We start from the raw sequence: 26,872 nt of genomic DNA, 5'->3' as shown, positions 1-26,872 counted from the left end.
AGCCATGATGCTAGGTGGCCGCATTCCTTTAATCTGTGAAGAGTGAATTCTGTCTCTCGGGTGGCCGGGGAGCGCAGCACAGTGCTGCCCGCTACACTGGCTGATAACTCACGATCGCAACAGGAGTGAGACCCGGTGTGATTAATAACCAAACTAGCAAAAGTTGTTTTTGGTGACAGTAATGCTTTAAGGAGTAAATGTAAATTCCCTGCAGCATGCATTTCTACCATCTGCGTCCTGCCGCCCGTCCTGTGGCGTCCTGCAGCCCAACCTGTGGGGTCCTGCAGCCCAACCTGTGGCGTCCTGCAGCCCAACCTGTGGCGTCCTGCAGCCCAACCTGTGGCGTCCTGCAGCCCAACCTGTGGGGTCCTGCAGCCCAACCTGTGGCGTCCTGCAGCCCAACCTGTGGGGTCCTGCAGCCCAACCTGTGGCGTCCTGCAGCCCAACCTGAGGCGTCCTGCAGCCCGTCCGGTGGCGTCCTACCTGTGTACAGATGAGAGTTTTCTCTGCAGTTGACCTGAATTATAATTTTTTGTTACAATGTATCAGGACCTTGATGTTGTTTACTTCAGGTTTAGTCATTTCTTGCTTCTCATTTGCTTACTGTCTCCCTTATCTTCTCTCTTTTTTGTGACCAGGTCCATCCGACATCTTCAGGAAGCTTCAGCCACAGATGGGAAAGGTAAATCTCTCTGCTACTTGTGATAAGTCTGTATAGATAACAATGTCGTGTTCCTGGTCTGGTCTCGGCTGATGTCCTTCTATTGGCAGCCCCATGTTCTGGGAGACGCCATGCAGTGTTGCTGCATTGCTGATGTAATGTTGGTCGTCTCCACCAGGTGGCGATGAATGACTCTTCATGTTGTTGTCCGTGTGGTGCGGTGAAGCCGCTCAATCATCAGACACATTACCAAGGAGCAGGAAACGCTTTGTCTTCCCCTGTACGGCTGCAGCTTGTATATAACATTGTATATACCTCCCTCTGGGGAGACGTCATGGCTGCAGGGTCTGTATCTGGAGAATGCAAACACCTCGGCACCTTTCCCTTCAGTGTTTGGCTTTGAAGTGATGGATCGGCACAGAGGCCTCTTTATGTAATGAGGTTCCTTCACTTTTATCATAAGGCCCTGTTGTCAAACCTCCCAGCAGACATAAGAGACTCCAGCGGTGAATGTATAAAATGTCTGCAGATCCGTGAACACAATCAACCCCACAGACCCCGATCCCTACAGTAATGTCCTCCGCCATTTTCCAGCTCCTCCATCCCCTTTAATTCTTAGACACTTTCCTTCATATTTCAGCCCTGAACATTGTGTTCTTTGGGATGGAAACAATAAGATATCTGCCATTTACTGGATTTAGAAGGGTATGAATATTTTATTGCTCTGATGCTTCTACATTGAAAAAATATTCAACTTTGCAGAGTTTTTATATATTATATTTTATGATTATATTGTTCTGTGTTGTGTTTACAGCTCCTAGGCCGACCTGTGTGTATACCTGATACCTGGACGACACATAGATCTGCACAGGAGCTGTATACATAGATTGGTAGAATATTCCTAATCAGAATTATTTGTGAAGTGGCTTCATTACACAAATAAGTATTCGCCCACCCTGGTTATTGAGGTAGGAGAAGCTTGTCACCTAATGTCTATGGGGTCTGCTGACTCCCCTAATGGCAGAAGGATCAGGCATGTTGGATTTAATCTATCTCATCCTATTGGGAGTCTGGAGGGAGGAGGACGGAGGAGTCTGGAGGGAGGAGGAGGGGACAGAGGAGTCTGGAGGGAGGAGGACAGAGGAGTCTGGAGGGAGGAGGACGGAGGAGTCTGGAGGGAGGAGGACGGAGGAGTCTGGAGGGGGGGGGGAGAGGAGGGGACAGAGGAGTCTGGAGGGAGGGAGGGGACAGAGGAGTCTGGAGGGAGGGGACAGAGGAGTCTGGAAGGAGGAGGGGACAGAGGAGTCTGGAAGGAGGAGGAGGACAGAGGAGTCTGGAAGGAGGAGGGGACAGAGGAGTCTGGAAGGAGGAGGGGACAGAGGAGTCTGGAGGGAGGGGGGGGGACAGAGGAGTCTGGAGGGGGGGGGACAGAGGAGTCTGGAGGGAGGAGGACAGAGGAGTCTGGAGGGGGGGGGGACAGAGGAGTCTGGAGGGGGGGGGGGGGCAGAGGAGTCTGGAGGGGGGGGACAGAGGAGTCTGGAGGGAGGAGGACGGAGGAGTCTGGAGGGAGGAGGACGGAGGAGTCTGGAGGGAGGAGGACGGAGGAGTCTGGAGGGAGGAGGACGGAGGAGTCTGGAGGGAGGAGGACGGAGGAGTCTGGAGGGAGGAGGACGGAGGAGTCTGGAGGGAGGAGGACGGAGGAGTCTGGAGGGAGGAGGACGGAGGAGTCTGGAGGGAGGAGGACGGAGGAGTCTGGAGGGAGGAGGAGGGGAGAGAGAGGAGTCTGGAGGGAGGAGGACAGAGGAGTCTGGAGGGAGGAGGACAGAGGAGTCTGGAGGGAGGAGGACAGAGGAGTCTGGAGGGAGGAAGACAGAGGAGTCTGGAGGGAGGAGGACAGAGGAGTCTGGAGGGAGGAGGACAGAGGAGTCTGGAGGGAGGAGGACAGAGGAGTCTGGAGGGAGGAGGACGGAGGAGTCTGGAGGGAGGAGGACGGAGGAGTCTGGAGGGAGGAGGACGGAGGAGTCTGGAGGGAGGAGGACGGAGGAGTCTGGAGGGAGGAGGACGGAGGAGTCTGGAGGGGGGGGAGGAGAGGACGTAGGAGTCTGGAGGGAGGGGGGGAGGAGGGGACGTAGGAGTCTGGAGGGAGGGGGGGAGGAGGGGACGTAGGAGTCTGGAGGGAGGGGGGGAGGAGGGGACGTAGGAGTCTGGAGGGAGGGGGGGAGGAGGGGACGTAGGAGTCTGGAGGGAGGGGGGGAGGAGGGGACGTAGGAGTCTGGAGGGAGGGGGGGAGGAGGGGACAGAGGAGTCTGGAGGGAGGGGGGAGGAGGGGACAGAGGAGTCTGGAGGGAGGGGGGGAGGAGGGGACAGAGGAGTCTGGAGGGAGGGGGGGAGGAGGGGACAGAGGAGTCTGGAGGGAGGGGGGGAGGAGGGGACAGAGGAGTCTGGAGGGAGGGGGGGAGGAGGGGACAGAGGAGTCGGGAGGGGGGGACAGAGGAGTCTGGAGGGAGGGGGGAGGGGGGGACAGAGGAGTCTGGAGGGAGGGGGGAGGAGGGGACAGAGGAGTCTGGAGGGAGGGGGGAGGAGGGGACAGAGGAGTCTGGAGGGAGGAAGGGACAGAGGAGTCTGGAAGGAGGAGGGGACAGAGGAGTCTGGAAGGAGGAGGGGACAGAGGAGTCTGGAGGGAGGGGGGGGACAGAGGAGTCTGGAGGGAGGGGGGGGACAGAGGAGTCTGGAGGGAGGGGGGGGACAGAGGAGTCTGGAGGGAGGGGGGGGACAGAGGAGTCTGGAGGGAGGGGGGGGACAGAGGAGTCTGGAGGGAGGGGGGGGACAGAGGAGTCTGGAGGGAGGGGGGGGACAGAGGAGTCTGGAGGGAGGGGGGGGACAGAGGAGTCTGGAGGGAGGGAGGGGGGGGGACAGAGGAGTCTGGAGGGAGGGAGGGGGGGGGGACAGAGGAGTCTGGAGGGAGGGGGGGGACAGAGGAGTCTGGAGGGAGGGGGGGGGGGACAGAGGAGTCTGGAGGGAGGGGGGGGGACAGAGGAGTCTGGCAGTGATCTTCTCCCCTCTCTTAATTGTAATCACATGCACCCTTGTCTTGGCTGAGTGTGGAGAGGTGTATCAGTGTTGTAGGGTCATTAGATCTGTCTTATGTGTACGGCCCTGCACTGCAGCATCATCCATACGGTATAACGTCTTCTGTGTACGCCCTGCACTGCAGCATCATCCATACGGTATAACGTCTTCTGTGTATGCCCTGCACTGCAGCATCATCCATACGGTATAACATCTTCTGTGTATGCCCTGCACTGCAGCATCATCCATACGGTATAACGTCTTATGTGTACGGCCCTGCACTGCAGCATCATCCATACGGTATAACATCTTCTGTGTATGCCCTGCACTGCAGCATCATCCATACGGTATAACGTCTTCTGTATACGCCCTGCACTGCAGCATCATCCATACGGTATAACATCTTCTGTATATGCCCTGCACTGCAGCATCATCCATACGGTATAACATCTTCTGTATATGCCCTGCACTGCAGCATCATCCATACGGTATAACGTCTTCTGTATACGCCCTGCACTGCAGCATCATCCATACGGTATAACATCTTCTGTATACGCCCTGCACTGCAGCATCATCCATACGGTATAACATCTTCTGTATATGCCCTGCACTGCAGCATCATCCATACGGTATAACATCTTCTGTGTACGCCCTGCACTGCAGCATCATCCATACGGTATAACATCTTCTGTGTACGCCCTGCACTGCAGCATCATCCATACGGTATAACTTCTTCTGTGTACGGCCCCGCACTGCAGCATCATCCATACGGTATAACGTCGTCTGTATACGTCCTGCACTGCAGCATCATCCATACGGTATAACGTCTTCTGTTTCACCTCCATCCGCTGATCCTGCGGTTCTTCCTTGCGGGAGGTTTATACCATTATAATCTACGGGGAGCAGTTTTCGGCTGTACCCATTACGCAGCTTTAAACCATGAATATAAATTGCCGCCATTGTCTTTTACGAGTCGTCCATTCAGCTTGTCGCGGGGTAATAGCGCCATATAACCAGACGTCTATCCTGCTCCTGGGAGCGCTCTGTTCTGTCGGAGGGAACGTGACCCTGTCTTTACCTATAAACCCGCAGACAGGAGCCATCATTCCGCAGCGCCCGCTCCACCCTCTCCCGCATCTGCCGGTGATTTAATGCTCTTTGCCGGTCACTCTGGGGGTGATGGTGTAGGGAGCGGCTGGAGAAGGAGCCTGAAGATGGAGAAAGACGTCTCCTGGGAGTGAATGCAGACGTGTTTGATTGCTTTGTGATGTGTTGGTGCATTGTGGGATCTTTATGGGAAGTGTCGGGGGGGGGATGTAGCTGAGCGCACACTGCGCATCATACTGGCGCTGTGAGAAACTACAACACCCATCATACATTGACAGTCTGAGGCAACTGGGGCTCGTCAGCTGTTCTAAAACTACAACTCCCAGCATGCCCAGACAGTGTGCAGGTGCAACTGGAGCACCTAGAGCAGTGTTCCTCCCCAACATAGGACCCCGTTTCAAAACTACAACTCCCATCATGCCCTGATGGCCTGCACCTGCAGAATCTAGAGCAGTGTTTTCCAAGCAGTGTGTCTCCAGCTGTTTCAAAACTACAACTCCCATCATGCCCTGATAGCCTGCACCTGCAGCATTGAGAGCAGGGTTTTCCAAGCAGTGTGTCTCCAGATGTTGCAAAACTACAACTCCCAGCATGCTCGGACAGCCAAAGGCTGTCCGAGCATGCTGGGAGTTGTAGTTTTGCAACAGCTTGAGACACACTGTTTGGAATACACTGATCCAGAGCAGTGTTCCCTGATTGGTGGCTCTTGCAGAAGTACAACTCCCAGCATGCCCTACCTTTTTATTTTATTTATTTATTTATTTTGTTACAGCTCATTGGTTTGTGACAAATGTGTAAATACCTCATGTCTCCTGCGGGGGGCGCTGAATACGTCCACATAACTGGGGGATTACAGCAGATATTTTGTCATAGTTCTCTCCTTTGTAGCCAATCCTGTATGAGCTGGAGGCGCCCCCACCTGATGGTTTGCTACAATGTAACGGCGCAGGTATAATGTTTCCGTAAATGTATCAGTCGTTCACGGGGCTGGATACAGGTCATGGCCGCCTCTTTATTGTCGGTAATTCCATCAGATTTCATGGGAAAAATAATGCAACGCAAGATGTTAGTCTTCCTATTAAGGCCACAGAACCCTGACAGGACTCCATTATAGTCAATAGGATCATGTGTGAACAGAGCCTTAAAGGGACAGTGCAGGATTAGGAAAACAGAGCTGCTTTCTTTCTTCAAACAGCGCCACTCTTGTTTTCAGGTTGTGCGCGGTATTACAGGTCAATTCCTTTTGAAGTGAATGGAGCTGAGTTGTAATACCGCACACAACCTGAGGACAAGAGTGGCGCTGTTTCTTGGAAGAAAGAAGCTCTCCTTTAAAGAGGTTGTCCCAACTACAGCTTTTATCCCTTATATAGACAATAGGGTATATGTGTGTGACTGCTGGGACCCCGACAAACTGAAGAACAAGGGGGTCTGGAGTCCAGCAATGGTAACGCATGCACAGAGAAGAGATAGCAGAGACAATCTTATAAGCCAGTGTCCCTCTAGCTGCTGCAAAACTACAACTCCCAGCATGCCCGGACAGCCTTTGGCTGTCCGGGCATGCTGGGAGTTGTAGTTTTGCAATATCTGGGAGGTCGACAGTTGGGAGAGCACTTATCTAGGCTGTCAGGACATGCTGGGAGTTGTAGTTTTGCAGTATCTGGGAGGTCCATAGTTTGGAGACCACTTATCTAGGCTGTCCGGGCATGCTTGTAGTTGTAGTTTTGCAATATCTGGGAGGTCCATAGTTTGGAGACCACTGGTCTTGGCTGTCAGGGCATGCTGGGAGTTGTAGTTTTGCAAAACCTGAAGTCACACTAGTTGAGAACCGCGGGCGTAGACAGAGAATTTACGCATATTAGCCCTGATTGTAAACAGGAATATTCATACACAGCAAGCAGAGATGTTGAAATGGCTTTAAATTGATGCTCAGAGTTGCAGAAATGTATTTTTAGTTTACGATGTGCAATAATTGTGACGTTTCCCTGTGTCACATGACTGCCCTAAAGATGGCAGACGCCCCCCCGGCGATATCACTACATATAGCCTGTTTGGTCAGGGGTTGTCATTAATAATGTTGGTTTAGGTAGCAGCTCTGCTCCTCACATACCTCTCCCCTCCGCTGTCTATATAAGGGCCGCTCGCTGCTCCTCCGCCTGACGCCGTGACCCCGGGAACACAGCATGTTTACACGTGTAAACAAATCCTCCATTACTTACATCGGCCCCAACCCTCCGCGGGCGGCTGCTACGCGTTATTTACTGTCATCTGGCAGTGCGTCATCCCACCAGCTATTCCAGGGGGGGGGGGGTTAATGAGATGGACACAGCCCCTTTGGGGGTGATAATCCGTACAGATAGAATGCAGACTGTGCCCCCTTCTTATACCCCCTCATTATAACTATAGACAACATATGATACAGAGGATTTACATGTAATGTGGACTGTACCCGTGTCCTCAGAACATGGCCGCTTATCGTGTGTACAGATCATATCTGATGGTGTAAGGTCCATCGGGAGGGGGGGGGGGGGGGGCGTTTGGGCTTAGTCGTGTCGTTTATCTCTGCGGGTGACAGGCGCTGGTTAAGTCGCTTGTTTTAATTTAGTGATAACGCTATTTTTAAGCCTTTTTTTTTTTTTCCGGGAACAGTTTCCGCCTCGCTGTAAATGTCGCCGTCCGGTTCCTCGCTGCCGGTGATTACACGCGCAGCTGCCGTAATTGTCTGCTGTGAATTGTGTGATTCATGCTGGAGATAATGGAGCTTTATATAGAGATGTGTGACCTGTAGAGACGCAGGGGATCAGGAGTAATTATTTTAGGATTTATAGGAGGGCAGTGTGGTCGGCTGTAATGGGGGACAGTGGTCGGCTGTAATGGGGGACAGTGGTCGGCTGTAATGGGGGACAGTGGTCGGCTGTAATGGGGGACAGTGGTCGGCTGTAATGGGGGACAGTGGTCGGCTGTAATGGGGGACAGTGGTCGGCTGTAATGGGGGACAGTGGTCGGCTGTAATGGGGGACAGTGGTCGGCTGTAATGGGGGACAGTGGTCGGCTGTAGTGGAGGACAGTGGTCGGCTGTAATGGGGGACAGTGGTCGGCTGTAGTGGAGGACAGTGGTCGGCTGTAGTGGAGGACAGTGGTCGGCTGTAGTGGAGGACAGTGGTCGGCTGTAATGGGGGACAGTGGTTGGCTGTAATGGGGGACAGTGGTTGGCTGTAATGGGGGACAGTGGTTGGCTGTAATGGGGGACAGTGGTTGGCTGTAATGGGGGACAGTGGTTGGCTGTAATGGGGGACAGTGGTTGGCTGTAATGGGGGACAGTGGTTGGCCGTGATGTGGGGGGACAGTGGTTGGCTGTAATGGGGGACAGTGGTTGGCCGTGATGTGGGGGGACAGTGGTTGGCTGTAATGGGGGACAGTGGTCGGCTGTAGTGGAGGACAGTGGTCGGCTGTAATGGGGGACAGTGGTTGGCTGTAATGGGGGACAGTGGTTGGCTGTAATGGGGGACAGTGGTTGGCTGTAATGGGGGACAGTGGTTGGCTGTAATGGGGGACAGTGGTTGGCTGTAATGGGGGACAGTGGTTGGCCGTGATGTGGGGGGACAGTGGTTGGCCGTGATGTGGGGGGACAGTGGTTGGCCGTGATGTGGGGGGACAGTGGTTGGCCGTGATGTGGGGGGACAGTGGTTGGCTGTGATGGGGGGACAGTGGTTGGCTGTGATGTGGGGGGGACAGTGGTTGGCTGTGATGTGGGGGGACAGTGGTTGGCTGTAATGGGGGACAGTGGTTGGCTGTGATGTGGGGGGGACAGTGGTTGGCCGTGATGTGGGGGGACAGTGGTTGGCCGTGATGTGGGGGGACAGTGGTTGGCCGTGATGGGGGGACAGTGGTTGGCTGTGATGGGGGGACAGTGGTTGGCTGTGATGTGGGGGGGACAGTGGTTGGCTGTGATGTGGGGGGACAGTGGTTGGCTGTAATGGGGGACAGTGGTTGGCTGTGATGTGGGGGGGACAGTGGTTGGCTGTGATGTGGGGGGGACAGTGGTTGGCTGTGATGGGGGACAGTGGTTGGCTGTGATGGGGGGACAGTGGTTGGCTATAATGTGGGGGGACAGTGGTTGGCTGTAATGTGGGGGGACAGTGGTTGGCTGTAATGTGGGGGGACAGTGGTTGGCTGTAATGTGGGGGGACAGTGGTTGGCTGTAATGTGGGGGGACGGGGGTTGGCTGTAATGTGGGGGGACGGGGGTCGGCTGTAATGTGGGGGGACGGGGGTCGGCTGTAATGTGGGGGGACGGGGGTCGGCTGTAATGTGGGGGGACGGGGGTCGGCTGTGGTGTGGGGGGACGGGGGTCGGCTGCGGTGTGGGGGGACGGGGGTCGGCTGCGGTGTGGGGGGACGGGGGTCGGCTGCGGTGTGGGGGGGGACGGGGGGTCGGCTGCGGTGTGGGGGGGGACGGGGGGGTCGGCTGCGGTGTGGGGGGGGGAAGGGGGGTCGGCTGCGGTGTGGGGGGGGGGACGGGGGGTCGGCTGCGGTGTGGGGGGGGGACGGGGGGTCGGCTGCGGTGTGGGGGGGGGACGGGGGGTCGGCTGCGGTGTGGGGGGGGGACGGGGGTCGGCTGCGGTGTGGGGGGGGGACGGGGGTCGGCTGCGGTGTGGGGGGGGACGGGGGGTCGGCTGCGGTGTGGGTGGGACGGGGGTTGGCTGCGGTGGGGGAGGAATGCAGTTGTTGCCTGTAGTGGGGATATAGTGGTACTATGATGGGTAACTTTCTTATGGGGACAGTGTAATTTGTATGGCTATGGGAACTGTTGGCTGTTAAGGGACAGTGATTTGCATGAATCTGGGGGGTTGTCATGGGTAATGTGGCTGGCACTTATGTGGGGGTACTGTAGTATGTATGCATACGGGGGGCTGTGATGGGTAACATATCTAGCTCCAAGATGGGGGCACTGTAGTATGTATGGTTATGGGGGGGCTTTTGATGGGCTCTTATATGGGGGCACTGTAGTATGTATGGTTATGGGGGGGCTTTTGATGGGCTCTTATATGGGGGCACTGTAGTATGTATGGTTATGGGGGGGCTTTTGATGGGCTCTTATATGGGGGCACTAGTATGTATGGTTATGGGGCTTTTGATGGGCTCTTATATGGGGGGCGCTGTAGTATGTATTGTTATGGGGGCTTTTGATGGACTCTTATATGGGGGCACTGTAGTATGTATGGTTATGGGGCTTTTGATGGGCTCTTATATGGGGGCACTGTAGTATGTATGGTTATGGGGGGGGGCTTTTGATGGGCTCTTATATGGGGGCACTGTGAGGACCTCTCTATAGTCTGGCGCTCCTCGTGATGCCAGGTAATAGGGAACCACACAATAAATCATTTTCGGGTGTGTGAAGTGCCGCTCTCCATAAGACAGAACATCACCCGGAGACGATGTCCACATGGCCCCCGCAGAGTCCGCACATCTCACAGCTGCCCCTCCTCAGCTCCCTGTTTTCTTACAGGAATTCTTGGCGCCGTTCACCAGAAGCCGCTCAATTAGCGAAGCCGAACGTGACAAGTATGGATCTCCTCACTGATCAGCTCTCCGGAGAATGGACGGACTGCTTAAGGGAGGACTCCACCTTATATGGAGATCTGGCACATACTGGTCACATGCTTTAGACCAATGTTCTAACCCCGTGTTTCCAAACCTGGGTGCCTCCAGCTGTTGCAAGACTACAACTCCCAGCATGCCCGGACAGCCAAAGGCTGTCCGGGCATACTGGGAGTTGTAGTTTTGCAACAGCTGGAGCCCCCTTGGTAGCAAAACAATGGTGTAGACGGCCAATGCCTGTGTGTTGCTATGGGGCCCTCTGTTGGGAGTTGTTTTGCAACAGCTGGAGGCACACTGTTTATAAAACACTGCCCAAAGGCCTAGATGTCCAATCTGCTGCCATCCAGCTGTTGCAAAACTACAACTCCCAGCATGCACACTCAACCTAGACCAGTGGTCTCCAAAGTGTGGACCTCCTATATAAGACAAAACTACAACTCCCAGCATGCCCAGACAGCCCACAGCTGTCCAAGCATGCTGGGAGTTGTAGTTTTGCAACAGCTGGAGGCACCCTGGTTATGAAGCTATAACCCCCAGCTTGCCCTTGGGGTATGATGGGAGTTGTGGTGTTGAAACAGACAAGGAAACACTGCTCTATGTGCAACAATTGCAGCCAAAAAATGCCCGGGCATGCTGAGAGTTGTAGTTTTTTAACAGCTGGAGGCACACTGGTTGGGAAACACTGATTTAGAATGATGAATGCCCCCGAATAAATGATCCCTTCATGTAGGGCTAGGTTCACACTGCTGTTCAGACCTGTTTGTTTCCTTTTCTTTTGTTGCACCAAATGGCCAATCTTTTACCGGAGCACGCCATCAGTGTGAATGAGCACTAATTAATGGACAAGCGAGGCCCACCTAACATTAAAGGGGTACTCCACCTCTAGACATCTTATCCCCTATCCTTTGGATGGGGATAAGATGTCTAATTGCGGGGGTCCCGCTGCTGTGGACACCCCCAATCTCTCCAGCAGTACCCGCTGCACGGAGCGAACTGATGACGAGCGATACAGGGGCCGGAGTATCGTGACATCAGGGCCCCGCCCCCTCAATGGCAGCCTTCACGCCCCCTTCCATAGACTTGCATTGAGGGGGCGGGGTGTGACATCACGATCCTCCGGTTCCTGTATCATCCGTCATCGGACACGAAACAAAGTTCGCTCCGTGCACAAGATGACTGGGTCCTGCAGGAGAGATCGCAAAGGTTCCCAGTGGTGGGACCCCCGCGATCAGACATCTTATCCCCTGTCCTTTGGAAAGGGGATAAGATTTCTTGGAGCAGAGAACCCCTTTAACCCTGATTCCTGGCCAAGCCTTCCACTATTATATCCTCATGCGCATAGGGGATTGTTAATGCATAAAAAAGAATAGTGATCTCTACATACTAGTGACTTGTATTCTTGACACCATAGTTGTGTAAAGGTGAGGATGGGGGGAGGGGGCGTTAATGTAGCAGCCCGTCCTATACCCTGATAGATCCTCCTAACTACATCGTTGTCTGTTCTAATAAATACCATAGTCACTACAGAGCGGTATGATCCAGAGATTCATGGTCCTGCTGCTTTATCTCCGGGGCCTGGAGACGGCATGGGAAAGTCTGTAATTACTTGTATCCAGCAGATTGTGAGGACGTGTGATCCTGTCCCTGACATTTCCCATCTCATCCTCATTTATCTTGTTTCTCCTTTTTTTGTCAGCTGCCATCAACTTGGCGAAACTGAAGCTTTTCAGACACTACTACGTGATGGTGAGTCAGACCGGAGCGAGGAGATGAACACCGTGTATACAGCGAGGGAAACATTTAGTAACAGCTTAGCAGCAGAGCCCATTCCATGTGATATAATGTAGGCCTTAATACTGCCACTATGTATACTGGAATACAACTACTATAATACTGCCTCCTATATACTAGAATACAACTACTATAATACTGCTCCTATATACAAGAATATAACTACTATAATACTGCTCCTATATACAAGAATATAACTACTATAATACTGCTCCTATATATACAAGAATATATCTACTATAATACTGCTCCTATATACAAGAATATAACTACTATAATACTGCTCCTATATACAAGACTATAACTACTATAATACTGCTCCTATATACTAGAATATAACTACTATAATACTGCTCCTATACACAAGAATACAACTACTATAATACTGTTCCTATATACTAGAATACAACTACTATAATACTGCCTCCTATATACAAGAATATAACTACTATAATACTGCCCCTATATACAAGAATATAACTACTATAATACTACTCCTATATACAAGAATATAACTACTATAATACTGCTCCTATATACAAGAATATAACTACTATAATACTGCTCCTATATACAAGAATATAACTACTATAATACTGCTCCTATATACAGGAATATAACTACTATAATACTACTCCTATATACAAGAATATAACTGCTATAATACTGCTCCTATATACAAGAATATAACTACTATAATACTGCTCCTATATACAGGAATATAACTACTATAATACTACTCCTATATACAAGAATATAACTGCTATAATACTGCCTCCTATATACAGGAATATAACTACTATAATACTGCTCCTATATACAAGAATATAACTACTATAATACTGCCTCCTATATACAAGAATATATCTACTATAATACTGCCTCCTATATACAAGAATATATCTACTATAATACTGCTCCTATATACAGGAATATAACTACTATAATACTGCTCCTATATACAAGAATATAACTACTATAATACTGCTCCTATATACAAGAATATAACTGCTATAATACTGCCTCCTATATACAGGAATATAACTACTATAATACTGCTCCTATATACAAGAATATAACTACTATAATACTGCTCCTATATACAAGAATATAACTACTATAATACTGCCTCCTATATACAAGAATATAACTACTATAATACTGCTCCTATATACAAGAATATAACTACTATAATACTGCTCCTATATACAAGAATATAACTACTATAATACTGCCTCCTATATACAAGAATATAACTACTATAATACTGCTCGTATATACAGAAATATAACTACTATAATACTGCTCCTATATACAAGAATATAACTACTATAATACGGCCTCCTATATACAAGAATATAACTACTATGATACTGCCTCCTATATACAAGAATATAACTACTATAATACTGCTCCTATATACAAGAATATAACTACTATAATACTGCTCCTATATACAAGAATATAACTGCTATAATACTGCCCCTATTAACAAGAATATAACTACTATAATACTGCCCCCTATATACAAGAATATAACTACTATAATACTGCTCCTATATACAAGAATATAACTACTATAATACTGCTCCTATATACAAGAATATAACTACTATAATACTTCTCCTATATACAAGAATATAACTACTATTATACTGCTCCTATATACAAGAATATAACTACTATAATACTGCCTCCTATAAACAAGAATATAACTACTATAATACTGCTCGTATATACAGAAATATAACTACTATAATACTGCTCCTATATACAAGAATATAACTACTATAATACTGCCTCCTATATACAAGAATATAACTACTATAATACTGCTCCTATATACAAGAATATAACTACTATAATACTGCCCCTATATACAAGAATATAACTTTTATAATACTGCCTCCTATATACAAGAATATAACTACTATAATACTGCCCCCTATATACAAGAATATAACTACTATAATACTGCTCCTATGTACCCCATGTTATGGCTACGCCCTATAGTCGTCCCCCCCCTTCAGTGACATTGAGGCTCTTGTCGCCCCCGTTGATATGGACGGGTAGTTGGCTGGGGGGGCGGTAATTGTATTACAGTAATCTATCTGAGAGATGGCGGTGGTGCTTGAGATGTAGACATAATAACCGGCAGCGCGCGGAGCAATCTATTAAGTGGGTGCCACTCAGTCCTCTCAGGGAGATTAATCCCAGATCCGCAGCCTGACATGTGCTTCTCAGAGATGGCAGCGCGGGCGAGGCGTGGGGGGGGGTGGCGGGGTTGAGTTCTCCGCTGTACGGGCGGGATCCACCCTGCAGATAGCCAGTAAAACTCTCATTTCCCAATTGTTTCTGTTTCTTGCCGTAGATCGTCTGCTTCATTTACTTCACCCGCATTATCGCCTTCCTCATCAAGTTGGCGGTGCCATTCCAGTGGAAATGGATGTACCAGGTAGGTGACGCCCGGTGCCCACTTCCTGTATTTACCGGGTATCCAAAATTTGGTCAACGCAAAATCAAATTCCTGATACAGTATCAGCACCTAAAGAAAGAAAATGTATAAATTACCCCTAATACAACGTGTGGTTCAGGATCTCTGCTAACTGTGAGTGAATAGAAAACTTTATTTTCCCACATCCAGAGGCTGAAAATACTTTTCACAGCGGATGCTTTGCCACAATTAGATCTATTTGGGACAGTGAATTTAACCCCCTGAACTCCAGACTGATACAGTTACCTGCACCAATACATTGTAACAGTATCAGGTAAGGAGAGATTTTGGCGCTGCAGTGTATCCCAACCAGTGTGCCTCCAGCTGTTGCAAAACTACATCTCCCACCATGCACCAACAGCCACAGGTTTGGGTACATTGGTCTAGATGTGTTTCCCAACCAGGGTGCCTCCAGCTGTTGCAAAACTACAACTCCCAGCATGCACCGACAGCCACAGATTTGGGCACATTGGTCTAGATAAGTGTTTCTCAACCAGTGTGCCTCCAGCTGTTGCAAAACTACAACTCCCAGCATGCACCGACAGCCACAGGTTTGGACACATTGGTCTAGATAAGCGTTTCCCAACCAGGGTGCCTCCAGCTGTTGCAAAACTACAACTCCCAGCGTGCACCGACAGCCACAGATTTGGGCACATTGGTCTAGATAAGTGTTTCTCAACCAGTGTGCCTCCAGCTGTTGCAAAACTACAACTCCCAGCATGCACCGACAGCCACAGGTTTGGGCACATTGGTCTAGATAAGCGTTTCCCAACCAGGGTGCCTCCAGCTGTTGCAAAACTACAACTCCCAGCATGCACCGACAGCCACAGATTTGGGCACATTGGTCTAGATAAGTGTTTCTCAACCAGTGTGCCTCCAGCTGTTGCAAAACTACAACTCCTTGCATGCACCGACAGCCACAGGTTTGGGCACATTGGTCTAGATAAGCGTTTCCCAACCAGGGTGCCTCCAGCTGTTGCAAGACTACAACTCCCAGCATGCCCGGACAGCCGTTGGCTGTCCGGGCATGCTGGGAGTTGTAGTTTTGCAACAACTGGAGGCACACTGGTTAGAAAACACTGTTATAAAGTATTGTCAAGATTGAATACAATTGTAACAAGCCCTTAGGCCGGGTTCACACTGCGAATCTCCGGACGATGTTAGGACCGCTCATTGCATTTCTGAGCCGATCCGCCGAAAGATCCGTTCAGAAATGAATTGCCGTCTATGGGGGGCGGCAATGCGGTCCTAGCGCCACCCGCAGGATCTCTGGTGGAAATTCGTGTATATTTCAGCTCTAGAGTGCCTCTTCCGATACCATCCCTTCCATACCTGTGCACACTCTGCTTGGCTGAGCGTGCATGTACAGTGAAAGGGGGGGAAAGCCAGAGTCTGATACCTTTTTTTTAAAGGAGGCTTATGGGAGGGGGGAGTTGTTGGGAGACCCCCATAGGTATTAGGTGGTCGGGCAGTCCTGCTATGTGTGGTCAGCTGTAGCCTTGAGCAGTATTAGACCATGTTCATTTTCACTGTCAGCAAGCAGAGATCTTGACAGTGGTGAGAAAAAGTTGCAGAACTTATTATATTATTGATTAATTAAAGTATTATGGCCACATTAGATTAAAGGAGTGCTCCTGTGAAGAAAACCGTACCCTCTGTCCACAGGATGGGGGATAAGTAGTTGATCGCAGCTGGTCCATCCCCTGGGACCCCCCGCAATCACCGAGACGGGACCCTGGGGTTCTAAGTCAGGAACGTGTGTTGTCTACCGGTAGACTGCACTCGCTACACTAATTTCTATGGGAGCGCCAATGTACTCTTTACAGTGTTTTCGGCACTCCCTTAGGAATGAATGGAGCATGTGCCGGCTGCAGCGCGCGCTCCTCAATGAGCACAAGGGGTCCCATGCCCGGTGATCGTGGGGGGCCCTAGCGGTCGGATCCCCCCTGATCAGCTACTTATCCTGTAGATAGAGGATTCATTTTTTTATGATCTCCTTTAACCCTCCGTGAGCCTTGCCCCACGTTACATTGGCTGCAGTTATATATAACTCTGACTCTCCCCACAGCTCCTGGATGAATTGGCCACCTTCGTCTTCTTCGTGTTAACCGGGTACAAGTTCCGTCCGGCGTCGGACAACCCGTACCTTCAGCTTCCCCAGGACGAGGACACGGACGATCTGGAAATGGAGGCGGTGTAAGTAGGAAGGATACGTAGAGGCAGCTGGGATTTATAGTCCTGGGTTCACATTAGTGATGTGCGCGCTGATCCTCCAGCTGGAAAATCACAAGGTTTTCATTCACAGACAGCAAACGGAGACCGTGAAAATGAGTTTTAAGTATATGAGGTAATTGCAGCTTTATATGCTTAAAGGGATATTCCAGCTTCATACATCTGATCGCCTCTGGTGACCCCGCCATCTCAGTGCAGCCCCCGGCATTCTGTGATGGGCGCTGCCTCCGAGACGGGGACGTGACAACTTGATGCTTTGCCACAATTAGATCTGGTCTAGACAGGGAATTTAAAGGGGTACTCCAATGGAAATTATTATTTATTATTTTTTTTTTAAATCAACTGGTGCCAGAAAGTTAAACAGATTTGTAAATTACTTCTATAAAAAAAAATCTTAATCCTTCCAGTACTTATTAGCAGCTTTATACTACAGAGGAAGTTATTTTCTTTTTGGAATTCTTTTCTGTCAAGACCACATTGCTCTCTGCTGACATCTCTGTCCAGGTCAGGAACTGTCCAGAGCAGGAGAAAATCCCCATAGCAAACTTCTCCTGCTCTGGACAGTTCCTAAAATGGACAGAGGTGTCAGCAGAGAGCACTGTGCTCGTGACAGAAAAGAAATACAAAAATAAAAGAATTTCCTCTGTAGCATACAGCTGCTAATAAGTACTTGAAGGATTAAGACTTTTTAATAGAAGTAATTTACAAATCTATTTATTTATTTAACTTTCTGGCACAAATTGATTAAAAAAATAAATAAAAAGTTTTCCACCGGAGTGCCCCTTTAACCCCCTGGACTCTAGACTGATACACTGTTACAATGTATCGGTGCAGGTAACTGTTTCAGGTAAGGAGAGTTTTTGGTGCTGCAGTGTTTCCCAGCTAGTGTGCTTACAGCTGTTGCAAGACTACAACTCCCAGCATGCCCGGACAGCCGTTGGCTGTCCGGGCATGCTGAGAGTTGTAGTTTTGCAACAACTGGAGGAACCCTGGTTAGAAAACACTGTTATAAAGTATTGTCGAGATTGGATACAATTGTAACAAGCCCTTAGGCCGGGTTCACACTGCAGAATCTCCGGGACGTCCCTAGGGGGCGTGGCCATGACATCACTTCCCCTTCTCGGAGGCAGCGCCCGGCACAGAATGTCAGAGGCTGCCCCGAGATCGTGGGGGTCCCCAGCAGCGGAACCCCTGCGATCATGCATCTTATCCCCTTATGGGATAGGGGATAATATGTATAAAGCTGGAATACCCCTTTAAGGCACCACAATCTTTATAGTTGCTCTCAGTAGGACTTATGGTAATAGTCTTAGCTCCTCCAGTCACCGAATTGAAGATGTTTTGGGATAGGAACCTGCTTGGGCCTTGGACACTGATTTTTGGGTGGAGCGCAGCATCTTGTAGATATATCATCCCGCGGCCCTTATTGTTATTGGGGGGGGGGGGGGGGAGGATATAGTTGACTCCCACGTTGCCCATCAGACCAGGCCTGTTGCAGCGTCAGTCATTTTTACCGCCATGTAAGGCATAAAAGGCTGGATACGTGTTTTGAGGACCAAAGTAAAAACCTGTATTATTTCGTCCTGATACCTTGCTGCTTTTTCTCCTAACACTAGATGATTTTTAAAGGGGTCTCCCAACCCTCTGGGAGAGGTGAAACCCCCATCTGACTAATCACTTATTCTGCTGCCTCCCGATCCGTATACTTACTTCCGATATTGAAGACTTTCATACATCTATAACTAAACTGTGGCCCTTTATCTATTGTACAACTACAACTCCCAGCATGCCTGGACAGCCAACAGCTGGTACAAATGACAGTCATGAATTCTCCAGCACAAGCGCCGTCATAGAGAATGATGCCCTAGCTCCCCGTTCCTGATCTGAATTATTCTGAAGCGCCTCATCTTTTTTTCCTCCCGCTCTGTCCTTTAAAGCGTACCTATCATATCCCACAAAAAAATGTTACTCGGTCCCTAATCCTGATCATGTACATATGGTGTTTGTGTCTAGCACCTATATTTCTCTCACAAATACCTTCCATCTGTTGCTCACTTGGTTTATCATCTAGTGCTCTGGGGGGGGGGGGACGTGTCCTCACTCTGCATGACTCCTCTTCCTCCCTGAGTCTGCTGTGCTGAATCTTTGCATCCAATCACTGCAGGCTGCTCTGTAAACCCCTCCCTCTTTTTATGATGCAGTCTGATAGGACAGGAGTGAGCACAGAGGCGTGCTAGTCCCACCATCACTTCCTGCCTGTACTTCTGCTGGGACAAAGATGATGCCGCAGTCGGACAGGATGGTATGGGGACCCATAGGGGTGTTTTTTTTTTTTTGTTAGCCATGATTTCTATTAAAAGGAAAAAAACTTTTTCTTTATGAAGTATATTAGAAAGGTTAAAGGAGAAGCCTCATGCAGAAAATGTATTCTCTATCTGCAGGATAGGGGATAAGTTTTAGCTGGGGACCCCCGGCGATCTCCTGCACAAGCCCTCTGCTCTTCCCTGGAAAGTAGCATCACGACCCCTACACCATGCGGGGGCCACCACACCGCCTCCATATATCTATGCATATACTATGGGAGCTCGGGAGATAACCGAATGGTCCTCCAATAGAGAGATGTGCGGGGGGGGTGCAGCTGCGTTCCCGAGGAGAGCCGGGGCACCGTACATGAGATCGTAAGGAGGTCCCAGTGGTCGGAACCCCTGTGGATAGGGCAGCGTTTCCCAACCAGGGTGCCTCCAGCTGTTGCAAAACTACAACTCCCAGCATGCCCGGACAGCCTTTGGCTGTCCGGGCATGCTGGGAGTTGTAGTTTTGCAACAGCTGGAGGCACCCTGGTTGGGAAACGCTGGGATAGGGGATACTTTTTTTATTCGTGGCATATCTCCTTTAGGGTACGTTCACACATACAGGATCCTGAGCAGATTTGATGCGCAGGATTTATAACTGCAGATTAGAAGCGGTGCTCAGTCATTTAATTTACATTGAAATCTGCATCAAACCTGCGTACGTGTGAACGTACCCTTAATGTTTTGCCAAAATGTACAACATATAAAAAGTTTTTTAGTCTGACAGCGCCCATTTAAATGGTCAGAATCGAAAACCTTGTCCCAGCTGAAGCACCGGCAGAGACAAAGTCCAGAAAGTGAGGGCGGGACTGGCACTACTCTGTGCTCACTCCTGTCCTATCAGACTGCAGTATGAAAACAGAGAGGAAGGGGTTACTGAGTAGCCTGCAGTGATTGGATGAAGACCCAGCACAGAAGACTCATGGAGGAAGAGGCGGAGTCATGCAAAGTGAGGACACGCCCCCTCTAGAGCACAGGATGACAAACCAAGTGAGCAACAGATAAAAGGTGTTTATGAAAGAAATATAGGTGCTAGACACATAAAAATGATACGTACATGTTCAGGATTAAGTACTTAGTAACAAATACCTTCTTTTTTTTTTTTTTTTGTGGGATATGACAGCTACGCTTTAAGCTAGTTATAGATTTGACGCATCGACCTTGTTGGTGGGGAGGACATCAGGTGACCGGTGCACGAGTTTCTCATGTCTATGGAAGGAGAACTAGTTCTGTGTGTCCCCCCCCCCCCCCACCCCCACCCCTCAGTTGCGGGTGTCTGCATAGTGTCTGACCGGTCAGATGTCCTAGGTTAGTCAGCTCAGTCCTGTTTCTTCTAACATCAAAGTGTCACATGTGCCGGGTTTTCTGCAGCCGCTCTATATACACACACAATGGCTGCAGCCCAAGTTTCTTCTTAGGCTTAAGTGACGCTCTGCATAGCTTTCCCATCATCCTGCAGCCATGAGCTGGGGTCAAGCACCAAATAGACTTTGTGCGTCCATTCATCACCGTTTCCATCATCTCTCCTTGCCAACGGCTGTCCGGCATGCTGGGAGTTGTAGTTTTGCAACAGCTGGAGGGCCACAGTCTGGAGACCTCGGTTGTAGGAGCTCTTAGTTATGTTAGGAAAAAGCACCAACTACAAAACCATAACTCCCAGCAAACCCGTAGCCTTTGGCGCACTGTTCCCCAACTTATGGCTCTCCAGCTGTCGCAAAACTACAACTCCCAGCATGCCCTGACAAGAATTGGCTGCTGAGGCATGTTAGAAGTTGTAGTTTTGGGTGAAGACCACACTGGTCCGGACAGTCAGGTTCTCTCTGATTTCAGACTGCAGAGCGGACCCTTAAAATTTTATTTTGATCGCAGACCAAACTCTATTAATTCTGACCCGAGACCAGACTCTAAAATTAATTCTGACCCTATGACCCTAGACCAGACCCTAAAATTTATTCTGACCCCTTACCAGGCCCTAAAACTAATTCTGACCCTATACCAGACCCTTAAATTAATGCTGACCCCATACCAGACCCTAAAATTAATTTTGACCTTAGACAAGACCCTGTAATTGTTTCTAACCCTAGAGCAGATCCTAAAAAGTAATCTAACCCGAGACTAGACCCTAAAATTCTAACCCTAGACTAGACCATAATATTAATTCTGACCCTAGACTAGACCCTAAAATAGTTTTAACCCTAAAGCAAACTCTAAAATTAATTCTAACCCCCCCCATACCAGACCCTAAAATTAATTGAGCCCATACCAGACCCTAAAATTTATTCTGACCCCCATACCAGACCCTAAAATTTATTCTGATCCCCATACCAGACCCTAAAATGTATTCTGACCCCCATACAGACCCTAAAATTAATTCTGACCCCATACCAGACCCCAAAATTAATTCTGACCCCCATACCAGACCCTAAAATTAATTCTGACCCCCATACCAGACCCTAAAATTAATTCTGACCCCATACCAGACCCTAAAATTAATTCTGACCCCCATACCAGACCCTAAAATTTATTTTGACCCCCATACAGACCCTAAAATTTATTCTGACCCCATACCAGACCCTAAAATTAATTCTGACCCCATACCAGACCCTAAAATTTATTCTGACCCCCATACAGACCCTAAAATTAATTCTGACCCCATACCAGACCCTAAAATTAATTCTGACCCCATACCAGACCCTAAAATTCATTTCTAAACTAGTCCAGACCCTAAAATGAATTCTAAGCCAAGACCAGGCCCTAAAATTAAACTGCAGATCAGACCCTCAACTTTTGAGTCTAGAACAGACCCCAAACATTTTATCCCACCCAAGAGCAGACCCCCAGAGATACAAATTAATGTGGATCCCAGTCCAAATGATAATTAAAAATGTGTCTGTACCACATTTCACTTGTAGGTGCTGCTGCACATAACATCTTCGTTCAGGGGGCATCAAAACGTGCTGCGTGTGGCCCTGCCTGTAGTTCTGCTAGTTCAGTGTTGCCCAACTGGTGTGCCTCCAGCCGTTGCAGAACTACAGCTTCCAGCATGTCTGGACAGCCAAAGGCTGTGTGGGCATGCTGGGAGTTGTAGCTTTGCAACGGCTGGAGGCACACCAGTTGGAAAATTCTGTGCAAGAACTCCAATGCATCTATGGCTGTATGCCCGGATCATGGCTTAGACGGCCCTGTCTACCGTTGTGTACTAGAACTCCTCCAACTATGTAGAGTTGGCTAAATTCCTAACTACAGTGCACACAGGAAGAGGAAGTGTTCAGCCCAAGGTCCTGTGTGCTGTACATCCTGTAATGAACTTCCTGTTCCTGTGTACACTCTAGTTGGGAATTCAGCCAACTCTACATAGTGGGATGGGTTATAGTCAAGAAAGTGTAACGTTGGCTGAATTTCTAACTAGTGTACACAGGAACAGGAAGTCCATTATAGGATATACACCAGACAGGACTTTAGGCTTAAGACAGCAGAGCAGACAGTTTGCATCAAAACAAAAGGAAAGCATAAAGGTCCACAGAAAGGTATTAAAATAACTTCAATTAATGAGCATATAATGGTAAATAGTTATTTACGATCTCTCTGTGGTCTTTGATGCTTTCCTTCTACTTTTTACCAACTCTGTTCTGTTCTCTTCAGCCCATCGTCTTGTCTGGTGTACATCCTGTAATGAACTTCCTGTTCTTGTGTACACTCTAGTTGGGAATTCAGCCAACTCTACATAGTTGGATGGGTTATAGTCAAGAAAGTTCTTGTAGTTTTACAAACTCTGCTTGTGTTGTCTCCCTATTTCAGAGTCACGACCACAGGAAGCACGGATGGCATCAAGAAAGTGAAAAAGGTCGTGAACGGGTCGTCGGAGCCTCGCTCAGAATGGGAGAACTCTGCCTGAACAGATGGACTGACCGCCTGGATTTTAATTTATTATTTACTCCTATTACACATACAGAGAAGCGGGTCACTGAGAAACCATGCACCTCCACCCTTCCTGCCGCACCTGGTGCCCTCCCCCACTCCATACAGACAGTACGCAGCCCCTCCACCTCTGCTGGACACCAGTGTACCCCACCTGTCGAAGACCAATCCGGACCCAGTACGACCGACTTTCAGAAAAATTCCTGGAATTATGAATTTGCAACTTTCAAAACCAATAAATCTGATACGTTTTGTACCTCATTGACCAGGAAGCTTTGGGCCAACAGGTGACTATACGCGTGGCCCTGTGGTGGCTGCAGGATGCGGTTTGTGAACTCCGGGGGAATCATTCCCCTTTGCAGACACTTTGTTAGGTCACCTGCGCAGATCCCCCCCCCCCCCCTGCGGCGAGAAGAAGATATTACTCCTGTAAATAGGATTATTTTCATTTTGTAGCAAATCTATACTGTTTCTAGGAATGTCCTCTGGGATCGTACTCTGGGAGATGATGCAGAGCTGTGTATATTGTGCTTCCGGGACCCCTGCTAACTCTTTCAGTACTGTCCGATCCGTGTGAAGACGTTGCTGTAGGAATCTCTGCTACCAGACAGACAGAACGGTCACTAGACCTAAACTAAAGGGGCTGTGCAGAATTAGAAAAACTGCACCACACCTATTCACAGGTTGTGCATAGAATTGCAGCGTGGCCCCTGTCGCTTATTGTCACATAACCTGTGTGATGGTGCTTTTTTTTTTTTATAAACAGTCTTGGTTTAAAGGGGGTGTCTGGCAATGAAACAACTGTCTAATAAATGAATATATATTAGTAACTAAAGTTATTTACTACCTCTCTGTGGTCTTTCATGCTTTTCTTCTGCTTTAACAAACTCTGCTCTTAGCCCAACGTTGTGTCTGGTTCACATCTTGTAACGAACTTCCTATTCCTGTGTGCACTCTAGCCGGAAATTCAGCCAATCTCCACTCCACTACGTTTTTTTCTTTTACTATAACTCCTCCCACTATGTAGAGTGGGCTAAATTCCCAGCTGGAGTGCACACAAGAACAGGAAATCTTCAACCCAACATCCTGTCTGGTGTTCATCTTGTAACAAACTTCCTGTTCCTGTGTACAGTCTAGATGGGAATTCATCCATCTCTACATAGTGGAATGGGTTATAGTCGTAGTGTAGTGGGAGGGATATAACGTTAGCTGAATTTCTATCTAGAGTGTACACAGGAGCAGGAAGTCCATTATAGAAAATACACAAGACAGGGCTGAAGCTGACATTGCAGACAGTTTGCATCAAAAGCAGAAGGAAAGCATGAAAGGCCACAGAAAAGTATTAAAATAACTTTAATAAATGAGCATATAATGGTAAATAAAGTTTATTTATGAACTCTCTGTGGCCTTTCATGCTTTCCTTCTACTTTTACAAGCTCTGCTCTGTTGTCTTCAGCCCAACGTCCTGTCTGGTGTACATCCTGTAACAGACTTCCTGTCCCTGGGTACACTCTAGTTGGGAATTCAGCCAACTCTACTTAGAGGAAGGGAGATAGAATTGGCTAAATTCCCAGCTAGAGTGCACACAGGCACAGGAAGTCCATTACAGCACGTACACCAGACAAGACGTTGGGCTAAAGACAACAGAGCAGTGTGTGAATAAATAGAAGGAAAGGATGGAAGACCCCAAATAGGTAGTAACATGATTTACAGATATATGTTCATTTATTAGAGGGTTGAATATAGGTTTCATTCGCAGAAACCTGCTTTAATCTTTACAGACATTCTTGGGTTCTGTCTCTGGGAATGCTGGGTGATGACTAGTATAACTGCTATTGGAGCTCCACAAGGAGGCGTCACTCAGCTTCTCCTGACTCCTGAATGACACCGTTGTCTCACTGGGCAGGCGTTGAAATGGATCACTGCATAGAATGTAAAGTGGACGACTCCAGGATTTGTTTGCTATGGTGGGAAATGCCCCAAATGATACCGTAGGACAGTGTTTCCCAACTGGTGTGCCTCCAGCTGTTGCAAAACTATAACTCCCAGCATGCCCGGACAGCCGTTGGCTGTCCGGGCATACTGGGAGTTGTAGTTTCGCAAAAGCTGGAGGCACACCGGTTGGGAAACACTTTGGTAGTTTTTTTTTTTTCTGTTTTGAGGCATTAGCGCAAATACGGTAGGAAAACTTAACCCTTTCAGTGCTGCAATTACAGCAGATGTCTAAAGGGGTTACTTAACATTCAAAACATGGGGGAAGGTGTGAATGGTATAGATGTCAGCCATGTATATACGGTAGAAAGGATTCGGATGAGCCTTGTCAGCTGCTGCAGAACTTCTTATGATCATCGTCAGGTCAGGTAACTGTTAGGTCTGCTCAATCCCTATTAAAGGAGGGTTCGTTGTTAAAGTAGTAATACACTTTGATTCGTCGCAGTTTTCCCGATTTCTTCTTGCTGTCAGTGAATGGAAATGCTCAACATAACATTCAGGCGCCGTATGTCTGTATCTATCTCTAAACAAGGCGGTTTCCATTCAGTATCAGCAAGCAGAGGTTTTAAGGAACTGGAAATGTTGCAGAACTTTTTGTGTTTCTACAATGATTTAAAGGAGAACTCTAGTACAGGATAGGGGATAAGTAGCTGATCACAGGGGTCCGACTTCGATCCTGTGAATAGGGGATAAGTAAATTTTTCCTGGAGTTCTCCTTTAAGCTTTATTCACACGAACCTCCCCAGTAAAAAAAAAAATTTAAAATACACCTGCGTCTGATTTCGGGTAATGGACCAAAGGGTTAAAACAGTTTTCGGCCAGTTGGGTTTTTTTGGTATGAAGGTGTAAGTTTTGGGGCAGTTTGGTTTGGGGGTTTCTTTTTGTTTTTTGTTTTCCATCCATTTACCTGTATTAATCATAAAACTTTTTCCCCAGTGCTGAAAGGGTTAAAGTGTGGGGTCTGAAGATGCGGCTATAAGTGCGAGTGTTTTAATGGTACATTTATTTCTTTTGTGAATAAAAAAAATAAATTTCTGGCTTTCTTAACCAGCGCCCCCTGTTGTACATGTAGCGGTGGAGCCAGCGGGTGGCGCCTGTGGGTCTGAGGGTCTTTGTGTTTTACCTTCTATGCAAGTGAAATAAAAGGGGAGCGACATGAATCCGTCTCTGATGTATTTGTTTTCTGATCTCACATAATATCACATCCACTTATTGTCACCCGGATATTGGGGATAAACCGCCCGTATCTGACTGCAGGGGGCGACGTCCAGTGACCTCGCCAAATGTAATAATCACATATGATGTAATCTATAGAGGTTATATCAGTACTGGAGTGTTATAAGAGGAGCGGCTGATATCATCACATATGATGTAATATATAGAGATTATATCAGTACTGGAGCGTTATAAGAGGAGCGGCTGATATCAGTCACATATGATGTAATATATAGAGGTTATATCAGTACTGGAGCGTTATAAGAGGAGCGGCTGATATCATCACATATGATGTAATATATAGAGATTATATCAGTACTGGAGCGTTATAAGAGGAGCGGCTGATATCAGTCACATATGATGTAATATATAGAGGTTATATCAGTACTGGAGCGTTATAAGAGGAGCGGCTGATATCAGTCACATATGATGTAATATATAGAGAT

The 26,872-nt window shown here is 48.4% G+C and overlaps 1 protein-coding gene across 1 annotated transcript in view; it reads left to right on the top strand.

Moving 5' to 3' along the window:
* Positions 1–26,243, top strand: part of GPR107 (G protein-coupled receptor 107) — a gene marked incomplete at its 5' end in the record, with an annotated part of 48,736 nt that extends 22,493 nt beyond the window's left edge. The window contains 5 exon segments of the mRNA XM_056539580.1: positions 639–682; positions 12,130–12,179; positions 14,596–14,679; positions 16,787–16,914; positions 23,100–26,243. Of these exon segments, the coding sequence (XP_056395555.1) occupies positions 639–682; positions 12,130–12,179; positions 14,596–14,679; positions 16,787–16,914; positions 23,100–23,196 (403 nt within the window).
* Positions 26,244–26,872: the final 629 nt, after the last annotated feature.

Source organism: Hyla sarda, chromosome 9 (genome assembly GCF_029499605.1).
Source record: "Hyla sarda isolate aHylSar1 chromosome 9, aHylSar1.hap1, whole genome shotgun sequence".
Lineage (NCBI taxonomy): Eukaryota > Metazoa > Chordata > Amphibia > Anura > Hylidae > Hyla > Hyla sarda.
Note: the sequence above shows the minus strand (reverse complement) of the source record. Positions and strands in the feature narration are given on the sequence as shown.